This window comes from Marmota monax, unplaced genomic scaffold, assembly GCF_021218885.2.
Source record: "Marmota monax isolate L192 unplaced genomic scaffold, Marmota_monax_Labrador192_F-V1.1 WCK01_AAM20220418_F8-fsc00078, whole genome shotgun sequence".
In the NCBI taxonomy this organism is placed as follows: Eukaryota; Metazoa; Chordata; class Mammalia; order Rodentia; family Sciuridae; genus Marmota; species Marmota monax.
The window spans coordinates 8,191,706-8,217,141 of NW_026694865.1; the positions used below are offsets into that span (position 1 = coordinate 8,191,706).

The 25,436-nt window shown below is 41.3% G+C and overlaps 1 protein-coding gene across 7 annotated transcripts in view; it reads right to left on the reverse strand.

The window, feature by feature from the left end:
* Tln2 (talin 2) overlaps positions 1-25,436 on the reverse strand; it is a 400,739-nt gene that overhangs the window by 12,200 nt on the left and 363,103 nt on the right. For all 7 annotated transcript variants that reach the window (XM_058573295.1, XM_058573296.1, XM_046426521.1 and 4 more), the window contains 4 exons: positions 24,021-24,206; positions 20,100-20,207; positions 11,139-11,244; positions 10,212-10,336 (listed from right to left, as the gene is read on the reverse strand). In XM_058573295.1, coding sequence (XP_058429278.1) covers positions 10,212-10,336; positions 11,139-11,244; positions 20,100-20,207; positions 24,021-24,206 — 525 coding nt within the window. The remainder of the gene's footprint in view (positions 1-10,211; positions 10,337-11,138; positions 11,245-20,099; positions 20,208-24,020; positions 24,207-25,436) is intronic.

Below are 25,436 nucleotides of genomic sequence, written 5' to 3' on the forward strand. Positions count from 1 at the left end.
CTATGTATACTAACTTGTTTAGTCTCACCAAGAAAAAAAAATCCTATATTGAAATTATATTTATCCTTATTTTTACAGTGGGAAAACTCAGGCTCAGGGAAGTGGAGTATTTGGCCCAAGGGTACATGGAAAAATGAACAATTGAAGCTAGAATCTAACACCTAATATCTCTGACTTCAAATGATGGGCTTTTACTAGCCTAGGTCTTAGGGCATCAATGAAGCTGATTAGGCCACAGGTTCAAAATCAGCCTGCGCATGGGCCTAAATGAAACATCAGACAGGAAGGATAAATTCTTTTCCAGATCCCTATTCTTAATGGCCATATCTTGAACAATGAGAGATGCCAATTAATTGTTATTTTGTAACCCATTTTATCCAAATTAATTTCAATGCATATCTAGTGAATTTGAAGAATGATCCACTGGACATGCATTGAATAAGTTTTTTCATAGAGTCTTGCTCAAAGAGTATTCAGGAGAGAAATAAATCCAGCTCCCCTGGATGCATTTTGGGTTGGCAGGATATAGAATTAATTTACCGAAATACACAAATGACTTGTCTTAAGACATTGACATAAAAGGTACTCTTATGCTCAGTTCCCAAATAAACTACACTAGACTTAATGTAGATATAGATATATGTGTGGATGTGTGTATATTTAATGACCTTGAGATTAAGAGCTTTTCCAACAATTTATTCTGCAAAAGAAAGTCAAGCACATGACAGATTAAGCCACTATGGAAATCACAGAATTTTTGACATAAAAGGGAATGGCACTCACTTTTGCAGAAAAGGAAATGGAAGCCCAGGGTAGCCCCTAAGTCTCCCAGACTTTTGTCTCAGGTGGCCTTGACTACATCATGAGCTCCAAGCTTGAGTTCACATTACAGTGTACAGAGTCACCAGATTTCTGATTTCCCAAAATTTATGATCCATAAAGATGAATTTCCTTAAAATTAAGTGCCAAGCTTTAGCATGGGCAGATCTGAGAGAATCATATCACAAAACTGAATTGAAGGGACTCCTACACCTTCCGCTGCTCTGGAGGTTTTTTTTTTTTTTGGCAAAAAAACACATGTTTAAAATAGATATTCCACTTGGAAATACTTTTGACACCCACTTTTTTTTTCTGGCTTTGGCAGCTCTGTAATGCTCTTTGATGGGTCCCCAATTTTTTCCTCCCATAATCTCTAATGCTTTAAAACAGACACTGCACAAAGCCTAATCTCCAGGAGATATTTGTTCTGCTTAGAAAGTACTAGAATTTCCTAAGAAAGGCTCAACAAAGCTGACTGCACATAGGCATGGAAGGCAGAGTGTAGATGCTCTAGCTTGGATGGAGTCCAGGATGGAACCCACTGTATTTGTAGGATCCCTGCGTTGATCTGTGTCAGGGTTCTCATTAGGATGAAATGCCCACCCTGTCTCTTTCTCCTGCTGAAAACAGCTGCACTTAATGTTTCAGGACCTTTAAGCCTGAGAGAAAACAGGATCTCCCTAGGCTGAGTACACTTGGTGAAAGGTCTGCATGTCCCAGCCAGTGTCCCCGTGAACTCTGGCTTCTACCAGCTTGCAGAATGGAGTCTGGGAGAAGGGAAGTGACGGTTGTGGGTCGGGGAGGCATACACTTAGCCATATTGCAAAAGGAGAGAAAGTCTCTGAAAGACTTTCATACATAAAAGGATCACAATGAAAACACAGGATGTGTTAACAGAATAATCCCTCCTGGAGCTGGGAGACTGGGGAGAAAAAGAACAGCCATGTAGAGCTGCTGCAAAGGGACCCAAGGGGGGAAGCTGCAGACCACGCACCATGACCACTGGGGTCTGGGTCCCCTCTCCAGAGGGGCAGTTATCAGTCCTCTTCAGCTGAGATACTTTGCTGACCTGACCCGAGGCAGCTGGATCTGCTTATGGAAGGCTGAAGACAGTGAAATTCTCCACAACTGGATTATATAAAGACCATGGAGACTGTTGAAATAATCTTCAAGTGAGAATGACTGATCTTACTATATGTGGTTGTTTCTATTTCTTTAAAATTACTGCATCAAGTGAAGGCAAAGAACTTAAGAAAATACGGCCTGAACACACAGTCCTGACTGCAGAATTGCCAGAGGATCTGGTTCATGATGCAGATTCTGCTTTGGCAGGTCTGGGTGAGGAATGCTTATTTCTAAGGGAGGTGGTTTTGGACTACTCCATGGGGAACTGCTGGCCCAGACTAAGCAAAACAAATGCTAGTTAATCCCGCCAGCCTGTGATCCGCTTTAGGGTACATGTTGTATTTTACTCAATTTATGTCTCTCTGCACAGAATCAGGTGGAAGAGCCCTGTGATAAATAGTTGTTGAATGGGTGCATCCATTCAAAAGCAGTAATTCCAGCACGCAGCCAGAGGACAATGCACATGGTAGGAGGAGAAACACATAGAATAAGTGTCTGCATCATTCACTGTCCACTCCTGCCCTGTTTGAGGGCCTGGGTTGTGAATCCTACACTCTGCCTGCATATCTTAACTAGCATTCAGAGTTTGTGACATTTATTCATGTGCATACTAAGGTAAACACCAGGCATTTTACCAAGAGGTACTCTTTTTTTTTTTTTTAAATATATTTTTAGTTGTTAATGGACTTTTATTTTTATTTACTATTTATGTGCAGTGCTGAGAATTGAAACCAGTGGCTCACACATGCTAGACAAGTGCTCTACCACTGAGCTAGATACAACCCAGCCCAAGAGGTGCTCTTATTTAACAAAACAGCTGGGAAAAGTGCTAACAGATGCAGGAAGCATCTACTCTTCCTGATGAGGGTATTGGCTGCAGCCTCTCAGGGGTGAGTCTCTCTCATCTTTGGGTACAATGTCCCCTACCCTAGTCTCCTCCACTCAAAAGGCTATTGGCTGGGCCACATCCAGCTCTTATAGCCATTGTTTTTCCTGGCCTATCTGGTAGATTCCAGACTGTGATGGATTTATCCTCATCTGGGATTTTTTTTTTTTTATAGCTTTGAGAAAGGTCTAAGTGTCCTTTCGTTGTTATTTTTCCTGCTTGCTGATCTTTTGTAGGTGACCTTTTAAAAAGTGAGAGGCCTGGTGATAGCCCTCTTGGGAAAGGTTACACTTTGGGTTGGCTCCCTTCCAGCCCACTTCCCATACTTGGGAGCTCAAGAGAGCATTCAAGGCCCCTGTTTTGCTCTAACACATCTCAAGTTTCAGGAGCCAGAGTTCCCACTGGAGTAGGAGAGGGAAAGAAGAATGGAAAGGGAGAGGGAAAAGGGAGTCCTTTTCTCATTTTTATTTTGGGTTTTGGCCTTTCAGGGATTCTGAGAACATAATCTTCCCAATGACTCATTCTTCTTCATTCTCTCCTACCTACCTGATGGGTGTTAGAAGTAATAATTTGTGGATCTAAAGGATAACTGACTCTCAGTGGATGCTAAAGAACTTTCAGCCAGTCATTTCATTTTTACTTCTATTACTATATTTTTTCATGTGTGGTTTTAAAAATTGGTCTTCAGTCTTTCAGCTAAGGTAGTTTTTTATCTGTGTGAACCCTATATGATACTCTTAGTTCTAATGAAGATTCTACCGGCCATTTCTGATTATAATCTAATTACAAAAGAAGAATAAATAAAAATAAAGAAAGCAACAAGTGACACATGATTCAGAGGGGCACTGGACAAAATGGGCATTGGTCACTGCTCGGCTCTGACTTGTGACTTCAGGTCTTCACTGTCCCTTTCTAGGTACCAGTTCATCACTTCTCTGTTTATGAGAAACAGCTCTGTTCTCTTGGTCTTTAGCTTAGACATGTTAACATTTCCTATTATAGTCTTTAGAAGATTTTGACCAAAATAAGCAAGAGCTACGTTTTTCTCTCTTCCATCCTCCCAGAAGCCCCACTTACTTCCAGCTGCATCTTTACTGGTCCACCCGACTTCCCTGAAGGCTCCTGGGCAATGCTGGGCAAGGGGGGAACATTCCCTCCTGTGGTCCTCTTTGTGAATTAAGCTTCTGCAACCCCTTCCCCAGTGAACTTGGAAGTGAATGAGTCAATGGCATCCTTAGGAGATGGCCCTAGGTCATGGTCCCGATTTCTGCCTCCCCCTTGAAATCCTCCATTGAGGAACTGCCTTGTTGAGAGTCCAAAAATACAATGGCATTTTTCTAACAATCAGTTTATCACTCAAGTATCATCTTTCCAGTTGGGCTTTTTTTTTTTTTTGGTACTAGGGATGGAACCCAGGGCATAACCCTGGGTTATTTTTTGAGACAGGGTCTCACTAAGTTGCAGTGCCTTTCTAAGTTGTTGAGACTGGCTTTGAACTTGTGATCCTCCTGCCTCAGTCTCCTGAGCTGCTGGGATTACAGGTGTGTGCCACATGCCTAGCTCCAGTTAGGTATTATACTTTCCTCTGTGTTACTAAAAATCTTGGAGAATAGTGACTATTAAAAGCAAGGTCATGTATCAGAAACTTAAAAAAAAGTTTATTGGATATACTTTTTAAAAGCTTGAACATTTTGCATATAATTTAAATGTCCTTCAGGGAAAAAAGGAAGCCAACACCTAGACTCCAGCAACCTAAATGAGGCACGTTCCTGCCAGTTGGAATCCTACGTGGAACAGGCAGCCATGTTTTTCCATTTTCTGTCATGAGTCTGGCTGCTACCAGCTTGCTTCTGTTTTGAACTGAGAGATGCCTTGGGGGAAGGCCTTGGCCAAACTGCACAAGAGCTAGATCAGCTTCTCTTTTAGAGGACCCACGTGTGGGTTGGCTCTAGGACCAACACCCTTATTAGTTCTAACAAAAAGTAAATCTCTCAGAACAATTGGAACTGCCAAGAGCCCAGGCCTGGACAGCTTGCCTGGTTCCCTCCCCCAGGCTGTCCTTGTCTCAGAAAAGCTCCAGGGAGACTAAACAGACCAAGTGGGCAACACAGAGAGAAAGTACTGTCAAATGGTTATACATGTGACCAGGAAGGTGCCACCCTCTATATCCAAATTAGCAGTAAATGCATGTTCATGCACTTTCTATTGGAAAAGGGCCAAGCTTGCATGATGAGTACCTTGGGAGTGGTTTCTCCTGTGGCATCCATTGCTTCATTACTTGTTATTTTCAAAATGAAAATTAATAATATTACTGAAATGATCTTCTAATTACTATTTCTGATGTAGAAATTCTTAAAGATCTCATCATGCTCTCAAGAAAGGGGGGGCACTTGAATGTCTGCATAGGAAGCATGGACAAAGAAATAATAACAGCATTATTCCAAAGATCTAATCAGATACATTTTCTATGTCTATGCCCCTCCTCCTTGTGTGTGAGGAGGGCCTGACAAGGAGCTAGTGGCCTACACTTCTGGGAGTCATGCCACTTGGGAATGTGTCCTGGATGAGTTCCCCAAACACAATTGCTTTTTACCCTACAGGTCTTCTGGCCTGGAGTCGATGAGTAGCACACAAGCCCAAAGCCCACAATTTAGCCAGACAGAAAATGCTCATTTGCTTCTGCCCCTCCCTGAACATCTGCTTGCCTTTGATCAGAAGGCACACTGGTCAATAGCAATATCACCAAAAGAAACATGAAATTCCCACCACTTTAAATTAATGGGCTTCATCTGAAGGGCCTTTCAAAAATATTTGTTTGGATTCATAATGACTTTCTGTTTATTTTCATGGCCCCTTGTCATTTTAAACAATAGCAAGTGGACTCAAAACAAAGGCCACTGTCCCCTCACTGTGTAAAGGTGGGATGATTGGGGCAGACCCTCAAAACTCACCCAGCAGAGCATCTATTGACACACACAGATCACTCCTCAATGAGAAAGGACTTCAGGGACAGTTGTCACTTCACAAGTCCAGAAGCCAGGATTCCAACACTGCATATCCCTGCCCTGTGTCATTTGTGATCTGTGACCCTGTCACTACACATTTGACTGTAAGCGCCCTGGTAATGGCTTTTAGACATAGCCAGTACACTTTTCTGGATAAGGCATTGCTCATTTGTATACTCATGGGTGCTTATTTAAAAAAAGTACTTCTTTTCTCCAAAAAACTGAGCCATGAGCATAGTTTTTTTTTTTTTTTTTCCTCCAGAAAGCCATGTTTATAAAAGTTGTTAGTGAGAGAACTCAGAATGAACTCACACATGCTTCATTGGTTGGTCTCTGAGGAAGATGTCAAAACCAGCCAAAGGTGCCTGTTATATACCAAAAAAAAATGTTTTCTATTCCATAATTCCAAACTTCCTGCCACAACCAATTAGGCTATGGAATTACTTTCTGATTGTCATTTTATTATAAGTATTATCAACTTCTGCTGATGAGTTCATCTGTAACAGAAAATTAAACACAATAATGTCCATATTGTTTACCTTTATTAGCTATATTCAGTCTTAACTGAGGTTTGTGTAAAGCCCATGCCTCACCAATTGATACAGTTAATTTTGCTTACGTATTTTGGTACTCTAAGTAGAAAGAAAAGTTACAGATAATTGATTTGTGCTCTTTGAATTTTAACTGATCATAAAAATTGTGTGTGTGTGTGTGTGTGTGTGCTGCTGGGGAGTGAACATAGAGCCTTGCCCATGCTAGGTGTAGCATTCTACTACTGAAGATCAGGATAAAAATGAGCTGAAACAAAATACAAATCTAGATGTGTTTGGAGGTTAAAATCCTAACCTTTATCTCATGTCATAGACATGAGTTGGAATCTTCCATTATTTAAAATCAAGTACACAACTAAGCTGTACAAAATATCTCAAGCTCTTATGAAACATAAGTAATTATGATTTGTTTCTCTAATAAACAAATAATCTAATTGATACAGGTCTCAAATGCTATAAGAAGAACTGGAATAAAACATAATGAAATGTAATGAACACTCCATCTTCTAACTCTACTTATGATTTTAACATATTCTTTCCTGTTGCCTTATAAACTTTGTTACGAACCCCCGGAGACAGGGCAAGACACTGTAGGAATATGTTTGATATATAGTTGGATTAAATAACAACCTAATATATCAAACATATCACACAGAGGCCTGCAGAAAAGGCATCCAGGTTTGACTGAGCTTGAGAATAGGCACAGCATTGAAGGCTACAGCTGCAGGGGGTGGTCACCATTGCAGCAACTTCCAAACCTGCCTCTGGAGCACAGGTCTGTCTGCAGGTGTGGAAACGGCGCCATTAGCGATATTGTCAGCACATGCACCAGCACGTCTGGGCATTCTCATTTTTCCCTTACCTCATCTTCCCAAGTGAACAGTGCATTCAATAGTGTATCATTTGTTCGTCATTCATATGTGGGAGATTCCAGGAAAAAGGAGATACTTAAAATTTAAGCGCCTGAGGTCAGAATATAACAGAATCATCTCACAAACCATGGATCATTTTTTTTTTTAAAACAGGCAACCTGAAGATGTGTGGTGAGCAGAGCAGTTGAAACAAAATTATTACCCCTTCCCCAAACTATCATTCAGAACAGTACAAATGCTCCCTAGTTACAAAAGGAAGCCATGTTTGTGGGTGTGTGCCTGCGTGTGGTGGGGGTGGATAAAGTTATAGGAATAGGGCTGTAATAGCAATTGCTTTGAGTTGATAGGTATTTTCTGTAAAACTGAAAGAAACTATGTGGCAGGAACCTCTGGTTACCAGGAAAACATAGGCAGCAGACCATTCTAAAGTGTTCTAGAAGTACCAAGCACCCTTCCTAATGTTAAGGTGGGAGGCACTGAAGTAGGCACCTTCATGTAAGGGACTCAAATCATCAGTGATGTCAACTTCAACCTTTACTGAAGGATTCCTTGGCTTTCCTACAAAACCCTCACTGCTAATACAAAGTCCTCACTAGCTTACTTCAGCAGTCATTACTAATTTTTAAATGCTGTTATTTAAAAATATTGTTTCATGAAAATTTAAAACACAGAGCCCTCCATTATCCCAATTCCATTAAAATTTCTTATCCATTCTCTACAGATCTCCTTCACATCCATTTTTAAAAATGGTTGTAATCATAATGAGTACACATATTTGCATGTTTTTCCTTTAACATCATTCCACATACATCATTTATATGTTTTAATACTTCAACATTTCTTACATCCTGCTTCTCATTGCTATAGACAAGGCTGCAAGGAACACCTCTCACACACACTTCTCTTGGATTCCCTCCTCAGGATAGGTTCCTGGAGTGTGGGATTAATGATTCAAAGGTTTGTGCACAATACAACAGCCCCTGAGGGATGAGATCAGCCTTCTTTTACAGTGGGGGGCAGACTAAAACTGCTGCTCAGAGCCCATGTGCGCCCCTCCCAGGTGCGTCATGGTGATTTGACCTTGAAGAGACCCTACATCTTCGTGCCTCTGATTCCCGGCAGACTCTTTGCAAGGCTCAGATGAGTTAACATATAAAGTACCTAGAAGATTGTCTGGCAAGAGACTTGTATTTGATCAGTGTCAGCTCCCCTCTCTATCAGGGATCTATAGAATAATGTTTATTTCAGTCATTTTCCTAGAATAATAGTAAGACCTAGAAGTATGTTTTTGGTGATGATTATGGTGACGATGATGATGTAGTTATTACTTGCTGAGTTTCGTGGCATGTCAGGCACCGCATTCTTATATTAGCTCATTAATTGTTTCAACAACAATCCTATGGGGTAGGACTCTAGTAACTTGGTTCTTCCAGTCAAGAATCAAGAAGTAAATACATGAATAAAAAGAGCAAACCCAGGGACTAGAGACTGATAAGAGGTCAGAAGGACCCTGCATCAGGACAAAGCTAAATCTCTAGTGGAATCAAAGTGTCTACTGACATGACTTCAGTCATGAGGAGACATGGAGTTTTTCCCACTTATGGGAAGAGGTTGCTTATAATAAATTGGGTAAGGAAAAAGGGGAGAAAAATCTACCAGACCTCTAAATCCTAGCCAGTGGTTGATTCTTAAGTTTAAGGTACACATTTCATTCAGGATGAACTTGATTTATAAAGCAGAAACAAAGATGTAACCAGAAAATGGAATTGTCTCTATACCCATGCTTAGCTCTTCAGTTTGTAAGAAAAACTGACAATATCAGACAATCCAAGATACTCAGGTTAGAGACCAACAGAGAGGACCTTGGTAAACCCCCAAATCAGAAGTTAAAACACCTATGTTACATCTTGTTGACAAAAAGTTTAAATGCCTTCACTGAGTCTAGGAAGATGATCAAGAGATACGTCCTAAGAACTAGAGGGTTTTAAGTATGCTCCTAAGTTTAATGGCCTCATTATATCCCTTGTGTATTTTACACACAACATCAGTCCAGGAGCTGCTGCTGGGTGAGATGGTGCATTTCGGTGCTCTATGGTCTTACACAACAAGGCAGAATGAAATACCTAAGCCAGGGCATCAACTCTTCTTGTAGAAAACAGCCAAATTTCATTTCCTAATGTATTGGGTCCTTAGAAAGGAGGAAAGTTACAGGTACCAGTAAAAAATTGTTTAAATGGGAAGAAAAAGAGGCCTCCTCTGTTTTCACCATCTTCCTGCTGAAGATAGTCAAGCTGGCTGGCTTTGCCCCAAGACTAGGTCACCATCCTTTCATTTTGGAAGTGTCCTCCTCCTGTTCAATCTAAAAGTATCTCTCTCCTTTAAATGACTATTTTTCTTAACACGCACTCATGATCTTATGTTTTAAACATTTATCTCGATGACAAACATACATGGAAAAACCAAACCAGCCAACCCTAGTCCCTAGTACATACTGAAAAAGTATGTTAATAGGTTCTCTTTTGAGGTTCACAGTGTTCTCTGTGGATTCTAAGGAAAGGAGAGACCCAACACTGCTATTTCTCTGTAGAAGGCATAATGGAAACCAGAAAAATGAAGTTGACAATCTCACATCCAGATCAGGAATGTTCAGGAACGTGCAGGAAGCGCCCACTGCCTGCTTTATAAATGGAACTAAGTCAAGATTATAAACGCCCTGATTCTTCCTCTGGATGCCCAGAGGTATTTTTCTGGGTGGTTAACCTGAAAGACTCCCCACTGTTTTTTTCCATACTCTGTAAAAAGATGCTGGGCAGGTGGAACAAGTTTGCTACTTGCTAGTTTAACCCCGGGGAAGAAGACAAGCTCCCTGCTATACGTGGAGTTCCACGGGTCAGCCCCTAGAAGACCGACTGATAGTAGACAAGTAACCAAGAAACTACAAAGCAACACTCACTTTAGGTTTTGCTCTTGGCTTCAGTTGCTCTAACTTCTTAGCAGCAGCCTCAATGGATGCTGCAGCCCCCAGTAATTCCGTTTCTGCAATGACGGTTGGGTCTTCTGGATCCACCCACTCTGTTCCTAATATCAAAAAAAAAAAAAAAAAAAGTAAAAGGTCATTCTTGATAGTTGCAGATGATGTCAGGGTATTGCCTTAATCACATACAGTATCTATATAGAGGCCCACCCCACCTATTATCTGCATTGCCATAGGAGACCTTGTCACTAGCTCTCATCTGGATGTAAACGGTAAGGGGAGGTAAGGTGATTTTCTGCCTCAGTTGTGTGTTTAGCCATAGAAGTGGTCATCAACAGCAGCTTCAAAGATCCAGATCTCATGGAACAAGGCTGGAGCCTTACCCTACCTTCTAACTTAGGAGACTTTAGACTTTAGACCACAACAATTTGCATTCTCTTCTGGGAACATATGGGGAAAAGCCACTCTGCTCAATTTAAAGGAAGGGACATTGGTGAGAAAATCTTGCCCTGGGGAATTGATTACTTCTCTATAAACAAGAAGGGGTGTGCAAACAGGTACTCAGCACTGTTTTCTAAACACAGGTGTTTGTTTTTTAAATGAGAATAAATATCTTGAAGAATGAAAATAAATGGTGAATTTCTTAAGAACAGTGAGCAGTTCTGATGGACAATACCATTTAAGTAGAAGCACTTAATATAAAGACTGGAGAAAACACAAGTATCATGGAGAATGTTACTTTTAAAATATAACTCTAGGTGCATTTGTTTAAATAGAACCTTGTATACTCCTGGCTGCATTTGCCAATGAAAGGCTAGGAGGTCTGGTATGTTGACCCTCTGCTCAGTGACTGTCTTAAGCACTGTCCCTGAGCCAGTCTGCAAGAGGAAGGAGAATCTGACCTACCTTTCATGGCTTCCGCTGCCTGGATGAGCTCAGTCACTGCACCTGCGACACGCTTGGAGAAAGCAGCCAGCTGCTGCTTGAGTTCTGGTGTTGGTTTCTGAAGAATCTATGAGTTAAGGACAAGTCAAGTGCATCAGAAGATGGCAACCGTGGTGATAGGAGGAGCTGTCATCGGAGGGTGTGCAGCCAGACATCCTGGTTTTCGTTGCCTATCTATCTCCTAGTGACAGCAGGGTATGGGGAGGGGGGGTAAGCACTTAAGACTCACTGGGCTTTAGTTTCCTCAGATGAAAAGTGGGAAATGGAACCTGGAGTGTCTCTAAAGGTTCTTTTGATAGTTCTCAAAGATCACAAAAGGAGATGAAGTTCTTAGTCCTTTATTCATACTTTTATTTATATATAAAAAATATGTGCTCATGAAAATTGCCTAAACCATAAGAACATTCTGAGTGAACACAAGAGCCCCCCGCTAAGAGCCAGCTAGTACTTGAGACAAAGCAAACACTAGACTGGAGAAGATGTGCAGTTGGGGAATCTTGCAGATAAAATCCCCGTGTGAACAACAGCTCATGGTTCAGGATGATCATTCTGGTACAAACAATCCATTTCCATGGTTTTGACCACAGACTTTCTTGGCAGAAGTCATGAGAATGTGCCCTCTTTTAACCTGTTTCAAAGGTTTTAAAGATTGTTTTATGCTTTTTGTTTTTTATGGTTTTGAAAAAGGTAGTAGAACCTTCAAACACCAATCCAACTTAAAAGACATTCTCAGCTGATTTCTTTTCAAATCCATCCAAGATTGGAAACAAGAAAATGAGATAGGATGAGAGCTCCTTACCATCTTTCACTACAGATTTAAATTCTGATATACACCATCTTGCTCCTTCCTAATTTTGAAATTGTCTTCCAACATTCTTTTCTACATCTCTTCCCATGTTTCACAATGGGAATCTTCACATCCAGACACATGGAGACAGGAGAAAATTACAACTATCTCTGGACAATCCTAGTGGAGCCTGATTAGGTGAATGATGATTAGGGCTCAGGGTCTGAGTATCAAAGCAGCACATAAACATCATCAAATGGTTTTTCTATAGTGGTCAACAGAACAGGAATAAGAGTGCTATCCAAGGTGGGAACACTCGTACTTAATGGTGGAAGACTCAGTGTTTTCCCCTAAGATCAAGAATAAAGTAAGAATGTTTATTTTCACACTTCTACCAATATCGTACTGGGATTCCTAGCCAGTGCAATAGGCAAAAATAAATAAATAAATAAATAAATAAATAAATAAAAGAAGTAAAGGGAGAAGTAATTTGTGTCCACAGAAGACAAAAACATTTGTCTACATAAGAAAAACAAACTTCTAGAACTAATAAGTGAGTTTAGCAAGGTCATAGAATATAACGTCAATAATACATATAGAAATTTCATTTCTGTATGCTAGCAATAAAAAGTGAGAATTGAAAATGTTAAAAGCCAGTACCATTTATCTTAGCAAAAAAGTTATTAAATAGCTAGGATGAATTTTGATGACACACACACAAGACCCGAACATTGAAAACTACAAAATATTTCTCCATATTATTGAGAAATATTGAAGAAGGCCTAAAAACTGTGTTCATTGATCAGAAGACTTGATATTGTTAAGATGTCAATTCTCCCCAGATCAATCTACAGGTTCAACACAACCCCAAATTTTTATTTTTATTAATTTTTAAAAATAAAAATTGATAAGAGACAATATGATATCAGTATGTAGACATATAGATCGGGGAGCAGCAAAGTCTAACTAGATTTATAATATGGACAACTCATTTTCAGTAAGTTGCTAAGGTACCTTGGATTCAAAGGGAACACAATAATTTTTTTTCAAAAATGGTGCTAGAACAATATGAAAATGGATAATCTCAGGTAAAAAAGTGGACTTTTACTCATACCCCACATTATATGCATAGATTAACTAGAAATACATCATAAATATGAGAATATAAACATATATAGATTCTATATTAAAGCTATATTAAATCTACATCATTCACCTACTCAGGCTCCACTAGGATTGTCCAGAGATAGTTATAATTTTCTCCTGTCTTCATGTGTTCTATATTAAACCTATATAGTTTCTATATTTAAACTATATAGAAAATCATCATCATCATCTTAGTAATCTTGGAGTTGGTGAATATTTTAAATAGATAACTAAAAGCATATATTACAGAAGAAAAAAATCATAAATTGAACTTAGGGTTATCCACACAATGGAATGCTATTTAGTCATGAAAAGGAATTAATTACTGACATCTGCTACAATATGAATGGATTTTTAAAACCACTATGTGTAGTGAAAGAAACCAGTCACAAAAGACCACAAATTCTATGATTCCATTGATAAGAACAGTCCAGAACATGAAAATTAGTAGAGGCAGAAAGTAGATTAATGGAGATCTAGCACTAGGAGCAGAGTGGAGTGACTGCTAATGGCTGCAAGTTTTCTTCATGGGTGATGAAACTGTTCTAAAATCAAATTAGGGTGACTGTTGCTTTTAGTTTTAGCTATTATAGTGGATGTGCCGCAATACCATTGCAATTTTAATTGACATTCATTGTTATCTTCTTTAGTGAAATGTATATTGGGATCTTTCCCTATTTGGGGTTTTTCAGTTTTAATATCAAAGTCTTAGAATTCTCTATATTTTTTAGATTCAAATTCTTTATCAGATACATGCTCTACAAATAGCTTCTCCCAGGGTGTGGCTTGTCATTTCATTTTCATAATAATCTCTTGCAAGGATCAGGAAGACTAATGTGTATTATTAAAACAAAAAAAGAGACAATGATAGCACTTTAGAGCTGAGGGAAAATGTGCAGAAAGAACTTGGATAAACATGAAAGTAAAATCAAAATGCATCTTTTTAACTCAGATATTAAGCTATCATAATGAACGGATATTAATCGCTGGGATAAACTGAATGTTTCTGTTCCCACAAGTCATCAAATTATTTTTAGGATTATATTTCACTTCCTATTATTCTTTTATATTTAAGACCATACTGATTCTGGATTTCTCTTCTTTTAAGCAGCCCTAGTAAGAGATAATTTCATACAATGAAATTCATCCATTTAAAAGCAATGGATAAACACAGGAGGATACAGCCTTCCAATGGAAAACTGCTCAGCAACAAACATAGCAAATTTTTGCTACACACAACAACATGAATGGAATTGAAACTACTGATGCAGAGTGAAAGAAGTAGAGAAAAAGGAGTAGATGAGATTCCATTTATAGAAAAGCCCAGAAAATGCAAACAAATCCATAACAATCAGAAACAGATCAGTGGTTGCAAGAATTTTGCAGGTTAATAAATATATTCATTATTTTAGTTGTGGTGAGGCTTCTACAGATGTATTCATATGTCCATGCTCAAACATATACTTTGCATGTCATTTATTATATATTAGTTATGCCCCACTACAGCTGGGAAAAAGTTACAGGTGTGGTGGAGAGAATCACTTATATCATCAAAGTGGAATGATTAAAACCTTCTGTCTCTAAAAGAAGAGCCCTTGAGGTAGAAAGTACCATTCTGTATACTACTCTAAGACAGGGAGCGGCCCTAAGTTACAGACAGGCAGGAGGAGAGGAATTCTATTTTTATTCTGTCATTAAGTCAACATGATCTCTAACAGCAGGCAACAGACAGACCCACATTAACATTTTCTGGTGGTGGAAGTAAATTTTAACCCTGTCAATGATCTCATTTTATGGTTTTGCAGAAATATTGAACTCTGAGGCAAAGCGGCTGCTTCTTGCCTGCAACATGAATCCTCTATGAGGAGCCAGCAACGCGAAGCTCTAAAGCTTACAGGGAAGCTTCCAGAGCAGATGACAATGTCTGCTGAAACATAAATGGATTCTTAAAAAAAAAAAAAAAGAAAAGAAAAGGAAAAAAAAAAGGAAATTCTCTAGTAGGCAGTGATTCTAGATTTGCCAGAAGGTTCCAACAGAGTATTTGGGTCTGTGACCCTTCTTAACAGTTTAAGGAACATTCTGTGGGTCTGGATGTTTCTTTGATGAGGTTTTGTGGGAGGGTAGCAGGAAATACTCCAGGGCTTTCAGCTTAAAGGGGCCACAGGCCCACAAAAGCTTAAGAATGTTAAAATCATGATAGTCATTTTTTTTTTTTTTTTACCTACATAGAGGGAAAGAGAGAATTGGAAGAAGACAAAATTCATGAATGTTTCTTTAAAACAAAGACCTAAAGCAAATATGACAATAATCTAATTAATGCTGGTAGGCAGTTAATTATAGATGGTGGGAACATGGATGCCAATACTGTTTTCTGTATTTTCAAGTCTTTTCCAAAGTATAACTAAAATATACAAACCAGCCAGAAAAGGTGAAGAATCCTTAACTCTAAGGTGTTTTATCTGAACAAGGTTAAGGCACGGGAAGCTCACCCATGTTTCATATACCTAAATTTAAGACAAGCCACAAAAGAAGGGCCCTGACCCTCTTTTGTGCCATCTAAAAATGACTTTGATTTAATCCTGCAGATTGTTGGTCGCTTTCTCCAAACCCTAATTTCTAGAGTTTTCTCTTTTCCTCTTTTGAAAAACAGTCCAAAACAGACACTCTTTGACCAAACTTCAGCTTTCAGAAATCTCACCTGTTCTCTTTGATTTGCTATAAACAAGAATCAATTTTTAAAACATTCCAGGAGGGCTATCTTAAAATATGTTATAGTTCTGCTTTAGACTGAGCTAGCATAGTCATTTGGGCACACAGGTCTTTCTGGATCAAGGATTAGGATAAGAGGCGGGGTGTATGTATGGGCTGAACTTTCTGGTTGTGCCAATTGCTTTTCCCTTATCACCTGTAAATATTTAATCTAATTTTATTATTCTTTATTTATACCCTAGAGAATATTTCATAGAATTCTGATGTTTTTAAAACAGCAATTTGGCTTTCATTTTCCTACCCGGTAAGTAGGAAATTCCCTCTGAAAATTCAACACTGGTGTCCACGTCTGGCAGATCTCATGTTCCTCATCTCATTCTTGAGTTTCTACCTGGGTTTATTGGTCTTATAGCCTGAAAGTCTCTTGGTGTGGAACCATCTTTCTGGCTCTTGTCCTCAAAGTTAGCTCTGCTGAAGGAGTTAGGAGAATAATATGGGATGCAAACTTATTTTTAGCAGTAGACATCGACCAACATCAACAACTGAGGTTACAGAAATGTCACAGGGTTCTACGATTTTTAGTTAGGAAATTGAACTTTCTTGTATATTTATGATAACTCTTTGGAAATGAAGCCTTTCCTTCCTTCCTTCCTTCCTTCCTTCCTCCCTCCCTCCCTCCCACCATGGGGATTGAACTCAGGGGCACTCAGCTACTGAACCACATCTCCAACCCTTTTTTGTTTTTATTTTGAGACAGGGTCTCATCAAGTTGCTTAGGGTCTCTCTAAGTTGTTGAGACTGGCTTTGAACTCGTGATCCTCCTGCCTCAGCCTCCCAAGCTGCTGGGATTATGGGTGCACCTATAATCCTGGCTGAAGGCTTGTTTCCTTACTATGTTTTTATTAGAAAATATCTTTCAGAGAATGTGACTAGCTTACGAAAGAGAATAAAAATCTATGAAACATAAATGCATGATGCTAAACCAGTCACATCCTTGGAAGTCTGAGCCATTGGCACTTGTCACCTGAGGTACAAAAAAAAATTTCTCATTGCAGAAGATAAATTATTTATCTTATAAAATTAGTTTCATCATGGAGCTTTTCTTCCTATTCCCTTTAGCACAAGCTACCATAAACCTCTATGTCTACCATAATTACTATAGTGATAACAAACTGTATAGAATGATGAAAAGAAACTCAGGTGGTCAGCCTTCAACAAATACATTAACCACTTGACTCTAAGAGTCCTGTTTCTGGAGTAAATTCAAGGAATGATCCATGAGAAGAACATTAACCAAGGAAAACGTGAATAGTCATAAGAGACACATATCTGCCTATGGAAGCATAGTCTGTTCTTTCTGGGGCCCTGGGAAAGAAAGTACTGGTTTGTCCCCTTCCTGCTAACCTCTGGCCCCAGTGAACACCTCTCATGAAACCTCCAAATTACATGTGATGTTGGGTATTCCTGCAGCAAGTGCCCCTTCTTCCTGTTGATTATTGTTAGGGCCGAGGTCTGACAGTACTTAGGTGGCCTGAAAGCAGGGGTCTCTGTGGCCTGGGAATGGTTCCTGGACCTTTCCTAATGTTCCCTTCAACCTCTCCTAAGCCACAGAAGCTGGCCATCTGCCCAGTCCCTTGAAGATACACATGGAAAATCTAAGGACCCCTCATTTCATTGCACTCACCCACTCAAGCTGGAGTGGAAGGGAGAGGGGTGGTACATTGACAGACACCACTGCGGTTCCCAGGTAGGGGACAGGGTTTATAGTGGGCACAAGATCAGGGAGGGAACCCCATCAGAGTTCCTTTTCCTAATCCCCTGGGAGAAACTTCTCCTTAAGAGAAGTGCTGGCACTTCCTATGAAGGGAGAATTCTTCTCCCCCAAATAAGCTTTACTTTTCCTGAAGGGTGAAGGGATTTCTTCGCTTCAGCACCACCCCAAAGGCTGGCAGGCTTGTGGCTTTTTGGGGAATAAAGCTGGACCCCATGCAGTGAATAAAGGTGGGAACAGTCAGTCTGGGGGCTGCATGTGTGGGGCCTGGGCCACAGATGCTGTGTAAGGGGCTGATCACAGACATAGGCACAGGTGAGCGAGAGAGCATGGCTCATCAGGAAATGGGACTGGGAAAAGTGGGGAAATGCAAAGAAGCAGATCCCTGGATCTCCTTCCTTCCCCCACAAGGAACAAGACAAAAATAGAAGCATGAGAGAAAGTAAAGAAGGAGGAGAAATTCAAACCCCAACCTAGGACGCCCAGCCCCTCCCATCAGCCCAACACAGCGCCTTTCAGACAGTAGACTTCAGTGAAGCACCCAGCAAATGCTAGTGCAGTCACGTAGCCCTGGGTTTCCAGGCCTGCCTACTGAGTCCTTCAAAAACTGCCTGTTTAACATCTGAGAAAACTGAAGCCCAGATATGTCAGTGACCACGCGGCTCTTTATGTGGCAGAACCAGGGTTTGAACTCAAGGCTTTGAAACCTACTGTTTCCACCACACTGTCTAGTTTTCAGTTATAACAAGGTTCTTTGTGACTCAAAACACACACAGTAAATGCCTCTTATCCACAGTTTTGCTTTCCACCAAGGTCAACCACGGTCTGAAAATATTAAATGGAAAATTCCAGTAATAAATAGTTTAAGTTTTAAATAACTTTTATAGATACTGTTATGATTGTTCAATTTTTAACTAGCTCTTGTTAATCTTTTACTTTGCTTAAAGTTAAACTTTTCTCATAGATAATTATGTATAAGAAAAAAACATAGTATATATATAAAATTCAGAACAAACCATGGAACCTCTTAGAATGTACACTCTGAGGAGAAGGGTGACCACTGTGTAGCCTTCCATAAAGAAAAGAATGTCTTTTGGAAGTCTTGCTGGTTCTATTCTTTTTACCCTGAATTTCCTGGTGGGCTTCTCATGGGCTAAATACTTTCATTACATCCCAGCACATCTAATTTGCTTGGCAGCAGAGGCCCTGGCCTGTGAACACTGATGGGCTAAGATACTCTCTCCTTGGCCCAGAGTGTCTACACTGATTTCCATTTATGGAGATTCAGGCTGGAGTCCAAAGCGTATAATCCCAGTCTGGTTATTCTCCCCAGAAGATCTACCCAGTACTGACCACAGTGACCTGGATAAAGAACAACAATGATCTCTTAGAAGACCCAAGATGGTTAATATCAGAAGTGAATTCATTTTTAAGGAGAAGTCAATGAAATATTAGAATGAGCGCAAAGCTGGGAGTAACAAGAACTGGGATTAGGCCATCCCTGCTTAGCAGAGTGACCTCAACCTGGGACTAACTTCCATGAGTTGCAAATCATTTCTTTGGCCTGCTAGCTCACAAGCTATACAAGGGTAAAATGAGAAAAAGCAGAATGTCCAACAAACAAAAGGCCTGATGGTGGACCTCTGGTACAAGAATTATGTATCTGAAGGTGGCCTATTGAATCTTTTTTGGTTTGGAAAGAACAGTGCGATTGTAGGTGGGAAGACATCATCAGTTCTCTTCTGGGGGTCCTCCTAACTGCTGAACAAATCTCTTTGGTCTGTCCCAGCCTTTATATCATTGTAAATGTGGTTCCTAGGATTCGACAGAAACAAATACCCACTGTATTTCTTGGTTCTTTGTGTTTAGGACCTCATGGTCTGTGGGGAGTCAGGCCACCCTAGGAACTGGGAGTCTGCTGCACCCACCCAAAGCTCCTGTAAGGACAGTCCATAGTTATAATCATCATGCCTTTTGCCTGGTGTCTTCAATTTTCATCTTCTGAACTAGGTCCATGCTGGGAATACCTGGCTGGGGGAGTCACTTTCAGTGTGATTTAAGCCATTCATTCAAGGACAGGAGGAAGTCATGGGAGGTTAGCAGAACACTTGTGGCAATGGCCTTAGTCCCCTCTAGTTCATCACAGGGGCCAGGGTGATTTTTCAGAAGCTTCAACACGCTCCCAGGGTATGCGATGTATGTGTTTGTAACAAAACCTCCTTACACATTTCAGGGTGGCTGAGATACCCCCATGGCTTCGTCCCTCTCTTCACATTCCTCTTCTATACTAGTTCTGCCTATTTGGTCCCAGATAGAGCCAGGCTCTCGCAGATTTTAACTGAGTCTTCCTGCAGACTGCACTTGCAAGCTCAGTGTGCTGGATCAGATTTTTCTACTCAGGCCAGACCCGACCTCATAAGAGGTGCCTGTCTGATGCTCCAAAAGGGATGATCCTGAAATAAGAACACAGCTTTCCCCTCACCCAGCCATGATGCACACCCCTCCTCACCACCAAGACATGCTCCAGAAGGTCCAGGTAGCCCAGGGTGCATTCCGTCCCGTACCGCAAGGCTCTAGATCGCACCTCCTCGCTGACGTCAGGGTGGAAGGATGCTTGCTAGAAACAGAAAGGAATGTTGAGGTCTTGAAGCCAGAAGAGCTGGCTGACAAGTCATCCACCCAGCAGAGCTGAGTAGTTCAGCAGGACACCTTGCTTGCCGCCTCTGACGCCTCCCCCAACTTGACTCCCTGGGTAGAAAAGAAGTTCCTCCTCTACCCTCTCTGCCTCCACTGCAGGTCCTCTGTCAGTCTGTGTGTTGACCCTGTAGTGTCAACAGATTGACAGAGGGCCATATGACAGAGATAACTGAACCCAATCCCCCTTTCTTTGCTTCCTTTGTTTTTTTAAATGAAAAGAATTCTATATACATGAAGATATCCAGAAAAGATTCATAATAAGGCCTTCCAGCAGGAGACATACTGACCCCAGCTCAGCCTGGCCTCTTGTCAGCAGCTGCCTCTTGAAGGCCCCTTCTCTGTCCACAGGCTAATGAAGTCCAGGTTCTTACTCCTCCACCAACCACACCACAGTCACAGTGAGGTCTCCGTGACCACGGCCCTTGGGCTCCTGGGAAACTTCAGATAGCAGCTCCCCAGTGCCCTCAGGCACTGTAAATAACTCATCTCACATTATACAAATGCCGAGATAAGCAAACCAGAGCATATGGTGAACACAATATCTCATGCTTTTTTCTTGTACTGTGACCTGCCACCTTGAGTCATTCATGATATATCCATTCTGATTCATAGGGTTGTCGGATAAAATGTACCCAGTTAAATCTATATTTCACATACACAAGGAAAACTTTTAGTACAAGTATGTTACACCCTTTTATTTGCTAAAACTGATAGCATCCTCACCCACTTAGACATTTTCCCTGCTGCAGCTTCACTCTGAAAAAAACTTCGGGGCCTTACAGAAATAGTTACACTAAACTACAAGCAAGCAACAGAGAAATCACCCATCAGCATAAAAGGTCAAGGCTGAAGGGGAGCACTGACCAGCCTCCATGTTTTTTCCACTCAAACCCCTCTTCCTAGGGATGGCGGTGGGTGCAGGTGGGAACACTTGTGGGCTCGCTCCTGCTCTGAGCATCACCCTGGAGGAAGTGGCCAGCATTTGTCATTTGTGAGTTAGGTTTGACTCATCTAAAGTCTAACGGGCCTAGGATGCGGAAATTAGGAGCCCAGAGCTATGCCCTGAACACTCGTTTTGTTCATCCTGTACCCCTGAGCCTCTAATTGTGAGGCACAGAACCCATACCTGTTTGAGGAGACAGCACTATGGTAAGACACAGGCTGCGGTGCTCCTCAGTGTCACCTCCAGCAGGTTCTGCACAAGGCCCTCATCTAGGGTGTGGGAGAGGCAAGATCAAAGTACGCTTGCCTACTATGGTGACTGTGTAACTCAGCAGAACACTACAGGAGAACAATCTGGCAGTAATTAAAATGTCATACCATTTGACCCACTAATTCCACTTCTGGGAGTCTTGCCTAAGGAAATAACCCAAAGCACAGAAAAACCAGATATGCCTAAGGATGTTTATTATAGTAAAGTTCATGATAAAAATAAATGTAGACAACCTAAATATTTTATAATAGAGGAAAGAGAATATTTGCTAATGGAGTATATTGTATCCTTTAAAAAGTCTGTGATAATGACTCACAGCAACAGAGAAACAGCCACATCACATCAATTATAAGAGCAGACATAAAACTGTATCTAACATAAACATATACACATGAAAGCAAGACAGAAACACACATGAGACTTGACTTTGGGATTGGGTAAGCCTGAGGACTTAGTGTAATCCTCCCATTCTGATAAGATGAGCCAGTCTGGAACTTGCTGTTCCCCCACATTTGCCCTGGTTACCCACTCAGCCCCAAGTTACTTGGATACTTAGATAGGGCAACTTGGCCCTCCATTCTGTGTGTTGGAGACTTTCTTCTTGATCTGCCACTCAGCAGCCTTGTTTTTCTGCATGTGACTTACTGCATGCATTCCCTTTTCTGGCAAGCTGCCTAATTCCTTTCTGCAAAGGGGTGAGGGAAGCAGGAGCCCAAAGGAATCACCATTGTTCATAAGTTTGCTAAAAAAAGTCCTATCTTAATAGGTTTCTTGGGGCGCAGCAGTGGTACTTATTGTTAAGTCAGATTTTGGAATGTGAAGAAACATATGCTTCAGCATTCTGTGGGTTATTTTGTCCCGCAAATCCAAGATGGTTTGACCCCGGAAAAACTAAGGCTGGGCAGACAGTTTCCACCCTTTTCTACTTGACCTCGTCCCCTGGAAACAGGGGAACCTATGCAAGAGAAACTTAAAAATTTGAGTTGCATTCCATTTCTGCCTTAATTGTGGTCTTTTCTGTTCCTCTTTTCATGTCAGTAACATGGGGACAAAAATGCCTATCAATCATTAGCCCCAGGAACCTTGAGCATCACAGCTAGGCAGAACCAGAGTGGCCATGGAATCAGAGTGCTGGTTTCATCCTGGTTCTCACAGTGAAGAGCTGTGTGAGCTTAGTTATGTCATTTTGACTCTGAGTCCCTGTTTCACCATTTGACAAACTGGAATCATTAATTTTGCCCTTCTCATCTAGGATCAAATGAGAGAAAATATATATATAAAATATCCTCTCTAAAACTATGAGGTCCTACATCTGGGCACCGATGCCTTTGGGTTATATATTGCCAGGCAAATCTGATACTCCAATTGAGCTTTTTGAAAATTATTATTTCTGGGTGGGTGAATTCTATTGAGCACATCAAAGTGGCAAATATCTGTGCTTCAGAATACAGTCCAAACTCCCTGGTCTAGCATGCACAGTCCTTCATCATAGTGGCCATTCCTATCTATCCACCCTTGTCTTCCCAACCTACCCTTTTACTCTAGCCTCCATCATGCTCAGGAGACCCACAGTGGTGGAGTTGTCTCCTGTGGACAGGCTCTTACACACATGTGCCTTTGGCCAACTGCTCCCCTTTCCCTTAAGCCAGGTACCTCCAAATCACCTGACCTCTTCTGAGGAATTGCAAGGCTATCAGCAGCAGCCTAAATAGAACTCTCTTTACCACAAAGAATGCCTGCTCCCTCTAGACTCTGATCTATAAAAGCTAGGTTTCAACTTCTGTGGTTAATTCCCCCACCTCATTTAACCAGGGCAGGGGGCATCCTAGATCAATCACTGCTAGAAGCTAAAGCTGTCCTTGGAAGGGTGAGGGTGCTCAGTGGGACACAGGACAATGTGGGGCATTGATGGTTTACTTTCTTAATAGATAAAGAAAAAAATTAAAGGTCACAGGGCTCTGGTCTCCATGGCTCCCTCACCAAGCCTGGGTTCAGGGCTGCTGTTCTAATCACCCAGCGATCAGAAGAGTTTCCTCCAAGTTGTCTGGCACAGAGAACAAAGGTATTCCCCAAGTTCGTTGTGTTCCTCTAATTTACTTCCTCAGCCAGTAATGGTAGCCCCTCTCCTTTCACAAAAAGTCTGAGCCATGAGGCAGGAATGGGTTCAGGCAGAAGAGGGGATCTGGTGTCCATGCATAGCAGGTGGAACTAAATGCTGCAGTTCCATTGGTTACTTTTAGAGTGGCCTCTGCCTCACTGTATCAGAAGGCTCCCTACCTGTTTAGGAGAACTGTTAAGAAGTGGGAGGATCAAGTCAGCAAGGCTCACTCCCACTCAAAAGGACCTGTGAGAGTTGTTTCCCAGGCTGATGCATACACTGTCTTCTACATGAACGTTTATCATCAAGTTTAAGGTATGGAGCTGCTACACAACCAGCCTCTCCCTTCCTCCAGACAACTTGGAATGACTCAGTCATGGCAGAGAACTAATTGTCATCCTAAACAACATCACAGCCTTTACCTTGCAAGCTGTCAACATATCGGATACAGCCTTCCGGCTCAAATTGGCAGTGGCAATCACGTCCTCCTGTCTACATGAGTTCCCAGCTGCCACGGCTTTAGCTGTTGCCATGGTGATGCCTTTCGTCATTCTTATTGATTCTTCAGGTGATGATGTCTTTTCAGGTACCTCTTTTGACTGGAACACCTGAAAGGCAGAAATGAAATAGGTGAAAAAAAATATAAAAGGACAAAAATAACTTAGGTTTCTGCAACCAGGCTGTAGCTCAGTGTCTGAAAACCAAGCCAGCAATTGGAAGAAATTATCAAATGACAGAAAACTAGAAATTTAACTTGAATACAGTAACATGTCTCTTGCTTTCAAGAGTCTGGCACGAACAAGCCTCTCTCATACAATATTTGGCATCCATGGGAGCAATGTGGTAAGAGACATTTCTACAGTGTTAGCCCATTCAACTTCTGACTTCTCTTCTCCCAGCCTTGCTCATGTTTCAGTAGTTTCCAGAAACTCTTAGCCCCAATGCTGGTTTCAGAGCAGGACTGACCTGGATGTATCACTCTGGGTATGCCTCACCCCTTTTAAGTGGGTGTGAGATTGGGAGATGAAGCATAAGATCCTACTATTCTTAGCCTGCCTTATAAATACAACTGCATAATTGTGCAGAGGTGTTCGTGTCGAATGTGCCACAATGACACTGAATTATTTAAACACACACATATACCTTTAGAGAAGCTGAAATAAATTCACCATGGTAAGGCAATACCTCATATTAAAGCCTCATCTGTCAGTCAAGCTGTTTCTGCTTCAAACCCATCTGGTCTTGTCTCTTTAACATGAGTGACAGATGCTGTGACTGTATACTGAATCCCTGCACAGGAGAACCCCCATCCCAGGTGAGGGTAGCCTGTCTTCAGCACTAAGCAACCCCATTTCAGCAGGGAAGCATCCCCTGAGGCAGAAGTGAGGATGCAGACAGCATCCCTGCCGTGCCCAACAAGTGTCAAACATCACTACCCCTAAGAATGGACAGCTGCAATTAAGCAGCCTAGGACCACAAATTCTAGGCCACTTCTGAATGCTACCATGGAATGAAGGCCACAGGAACAGAGTCCTCCACACCACTGTGGTCCTCGTGGTACATGCTCTATGGAAACACAATCTGGATGAATTCGAAATCATAGTGATATATTCAGAACAACCAAGTGTTCATAATTTCCCAGGAGAGCTCTGAATTTCAGCTCTCTTCTATTACCATCATGAGGCCTGCCCATGCCTATCTGAGTGAACCTGTGTCTAGAGTTCAGGTAGGAAATGCCAAGACCATGCAGGAGGGCCAGGAAGCTGTGCTTAAGGATGCTACCAGGCTCTGAGTTACTCCTGTGGTTTTAGTTCCTGCTTTAAAATATGAACTAAGCT